Source organism: Notothenia coriiceps, unplaced genomic scaffold, assembly GCF_000735185.1.
Source record: "Notothenia coriiceps isolate Sejong01 unplaced genomic scaffold, NC01 NC01_scaffold00036399, whole genome shotgun sequence".
NCBI classification, from domain to species: domain Eukaryota; kingdom Metazoa; phylum Chordata; class Actinopteri; order Perciformes; family Nototheniidae; genus Notothenia; species Notothenia coriiceps.
In genome coordinates this window covers 423,985-428,343 of record NW_011369100.1, presented here as the reverse complement: position 1 = coordinate 428,343, position 4,359 = coordinate 423,985, and the positions used below count along the sequence as shown (strand labels likewise).

General features: G+C 39.5%; 1 protein-coding gene across 1 annotated transcript in view; it reads right to left on the bottom strand.

Moving 5' to 3' along the window:
* The window catches only part of LOC104963728 (vasoactive intestinal polypeptide receptor-like), a 12,886-nt gene that overhangs the window by 606 nt on the left and 7,921 nt on the right, over positions 1-4,359 (bottom strand). The window contains exons 2-3 of the mRNA XM_010792369.1: positions 3,359-3,449; positions 1,012-1,122 (exon numbers count right to left, since the gene is read on the bottom strand). Of these exons, the coding sequence (XP_010790671.1) occupies positions 1,012-1,122; positions 3,359-3,449 (202 nt within the window). The remainder of the gene's footprint in view (positions 1-1,011; positions 1,123-3,358; positions 3,450-4,359) is intronic.

Genomic DNA, 4,359 nt, shown 5'->3' with positions numbered 1-4,359 from the left:
ACATAGAGCTCCCTGAACGCTGGTAATAGACGAGTTGGGATGGTGGAGAAATGCTCTCCGCGGACCCATTCTCACAGCGTTTATAAACCTTTTTCTTACTCAATATCAAGCCACACTTATTGTTTTTACTTCGGCTGTGAGTGTTTGTGTGTGCTCAGGATGAGTTTTCGCTTGTTCTCGCTGTATCGCAGACCCGGAACCTGTCCGTTCCTCGCAGCAGATCGCAGCAACGAGCCTGTATGAGAAACCAATGTGAGTTTGGAAAATTGCACAGTATAAATCTATTCTAGTAGACCTCAACAATGGAATTATGATCAGTAGAAATGGCCATGATATGACATGGGACCTTTAAAGCACTGCTAAATAAGAGTTTAAGGGTGGTCCATTATTCTCACTCTTTTAAATATTGCACACAAGTTCTGAAGTGTTTACAGATTATTCCGGTAAATACTAAAGAGGCTCATGATTGGATATTGTCCGCCCCGGGCTTTCTGCAGCGTTTCTCATATTGTTTTCCTGATGTCCACAGGAGGTGATGGCAGTTTGATGACTTGAAAACGGTTCATTTGCATGCAGGCGACACATTCAATCTCCAGTATTGACCAAGGGGCTGAAACCATCACAAAATTATAATAAATTGTACGTTTGTCCTCCTAGCAAAATGACAGCACACGGTACAGTGTTAGCGCCTATAGGCTTGTTTGCTTCAAAATACAGCATTATTAAATTACAGATATTTTAATTAAAGAGACCCTATTATGCTTTTGGGGGTTCCCTAGTCTGCAGAGGCTAAAATCCCACCTTTATGAACAGTAAAGCATGGAAACACGTCCCAGTAGAGACACTTAATATGAACCTGAAAATGAGCAGAATATGTCGGCTTTAATTACATTTTCTAAAATCGTTTTAATAGTGAACTTTTATCCACTTTCAATTAATAACGAACATAATACTGAGAAAATATTCTTAAAGCATGTTGTGTTGACATTAAATAACGGAGGATTTGTCTACCTTTGTGCTCGTCGCTGAAGTAGCTGAAGTAGGTCGGGCAGGTTATTGTAACCACCTCCCCGACGCTGGCTGAGGGCCAGCAGGCGATGATGTCCCACATGCCCTGGCACCCTGCAGCAGGAGACACATCGTTAACATGGCATCACTCATGCTGTCTGACACACACACACACACACACACACACACACACACACACACACACACACACACACACACACACACACACACACACACACACACACACACACACACACACAGTGCATTCATGACGCATGACACACACTACAGAGCTCTTGTTCAGCGTTAAGAGGAAGAGCATTTATTGCAGACATGTTGATTTGTGTTATGAATGTTGTACAAAATGTAGTTAAATAAAAATGTATTCTTTAAATGTTCCACAACATACGAACAGGAGGAAACACAGGTTTGAATCCCTCGGCTTTAAATCCAATTTACAGACATATAGTCACTCACATCTGTGGAAAACAACTTAACATATCAGATTCAAAATAAACTAAATGTTCTGAATTCAAATCGAGTTTACTGCAAACGTGCACCTTCTGCAGAAATTGTTTTTATAGACAGCACTGTGCAGAATCCGAAAAAACAAGAACACTAGCGATGACCTATTTCTTAGACGGATGGATTTCGGAGGTAAAAAACAATTTCTGTCAGAGTGTAGACATCTCGAAGTCAGTGCAGTGACACCAGAGTACACAACCTGTCAGGAAATATTCATTTACGACCTGTTCTGTTTCAAGGAATTGCTGGGCAGTCTCTATATTGAATACGTTGCATAACTTAATGTATGGTTTCTCACAAATGCACACTGCTAATTCATTTATTAGGGATGTGACCTGTACCTTCCTGTGGAGGAAGCAGATAGCAGGGAGCAGAGAAATGATTGCAGAGATAAGAAGGAGCTGCTTCCACTCACGCAATCCACGTGTATTATTAAAACGAGACCAAATGGAGATATTACTGAAGCATGCTCGTTCAGAGGGAAGGTCGGAGTGTGTATACATTATATATACACACCTATTCCCAGTGTGTAACTCTCCCTTCAATCATGACATGTTATCCTTCCTATTTCCATCACCTTGAGTGACAATAGTGTCTAGAAATACCATTATGACTTCCTTCAAGGTTATATTTTTGCTTTAACCTTATATCATATGAAACCTCCTCCCCTCGTGGTTTTAACGGCCCTGCACACTTCGTTTTTTTTAATTATTAGACCTCCATTCAAGGTGCAGACTGGGAATAAAATTAAAAAAGTTGTGTCCTTGGCAAGTGCACTACTTTCTTCTAACAGCTTATATTATATATGGAAATATTACAGCTTACGCCTATCACAGATCATGCAAAATGTTGATTTATATGCACTCAGATCGACCCTAATGTAAAAAATGATGGTCGGCGCTCAATGTTAGTTGTTAGTCTTATTGTGATTAAGGGTATTCTATTTTTTTAATTAGGGTTCCCACAATGCTTGTTAACTTAAAAAAAATGTCCACAGTAATAATAGGACCTTTTCAATTCCCCTACAACCTCAAGGTTCAAGGTTCAAGGTTCAAGGTTCAAGGTTCAAGTTCTTTATTGTCAAACTAACATAGCTACAGAGTAATTATGTCGTTGAAAATCTTAGGTCACAGGCTTCTCCAACAATGCAACACACTAATACAGATAAGCAGACAATATTACAACAATATTATTAAAAGTAATACCAAAAGAAAAATAGTTTTAAAAAAGTTTTTTAAAAAAAAACGTAATACTATATACCAAATAAAGCCTGACATGACTTATCAGAATATCTTTAAGGTCATCATACTACGGTATAACGAAATATGGTAGGTGTCTCACTGCAGTAAAGAAATAGAAATAGTTACAAATGAATAAAAGCATTGATAAAATCAGAAGTAGCAGCAATGATACTGTTTTACACTGATACACTGATACTGATACATATTACTGATACACAGTTGGATTGTATTAAATTACATCATAAAGGTCTGTGGTTGCAAACTGTATATTATATACTAAATACAGCTATTAACCCGCCTTGTTCTCCTTACCTGAATTGTTTTCAAAAACACATTTGAGTGTACTGTTGAGCGGTAAATCAGAAAGTCAATCTCCACAGCAGGCGACTGCTCGAGCCTGCATTCGTATAATAAATAAAAGCAATATGTCTCTGCAGAAACTGTGGCCTGCCTGCTATAATAGAGCCTTATCCGTCCGTTATGACTCTACCTCACTACTTATTCACTTATGCCCTTTCCCATTTCCCTCTAAATAGCCTCCTGCATGCTCTAAAAACAGAGGAGAATACGTTTTTGAAAATGACCTGAAGTGACGTTCCCGAAGCTGCTGTCCTCACAGCGCTCCTTCTCCAGCTCGATCTCGTTCACCACGTCGCACATCTGCACCGAAAACACCTGTGGAGGGAGGCAGAAAGCAAGTTTAAGTGTCAAAGTGCTTTCATCCCGCCGCAATTAGTCACTGAGAGAGGTTTACATTCTTGCTTGTAAATATTTTATGTAACATTTCCCTTCATCACATTCCTGCAGCGATGGCCTCTGATGCCGTGTTTTCACATTAGAAAAAACCCCGGGCTAATAATACACAGAAATGTCTAAAATCCCTCTTGCCGGGCAAATAGATGCTATCATGGAAATGGATTAGGAAGTGGAGAAGGCAGCCGCTGAGTAATCTGCTGCGATTGTTCATCTGTGTCAACAAAGACTGAAAAATGCGAGCTGACAGCCGCTGGTGGGTCAATGAAACTCTGAGAGAGCAGCGAGGAGCGGGAGAAGGTCAGTGGAGGCGCAGAGAGAGTACTCATGAAGTCCAAGAGAAGAGCTTCCCCTGCCTCGGAAGATAACGCAGTAAAGGTCACAGTGACGAGCCAAATAACAAAAACTTAAACCCCAGTTCTGCTTATTGGTCCTTGTCAGGGTTCATACACTTTTTCACCAATGACTTCTCCATGACCTTTACGTAATCTTCCATGACCAAAACAATGACTCTCTCTCAGCGGTACCACTGAAAATGGTTTATTTTAACCTGGAACAGGAAAATAAGGTCTGAAACATGTTGTGCCGATCTAACAAATCGAATAGCAGGCTTATAGCTTCTTCACGCTAAAGCAACTCAAATCTCTCACCAGTAAAACACCTCGTCAGTTAAATGCCATTTCCCGTTTCATTACTGTACGATACAGTATTTATTATTGTTATAATATTACTATTTTGGCGATTAGATAAAATATAAATTATATTTGATGCAACTTTAGTTACATTTCCATGAATTTTCCAAAAACTTTGGGGAAAATATTGTTTTCCATAA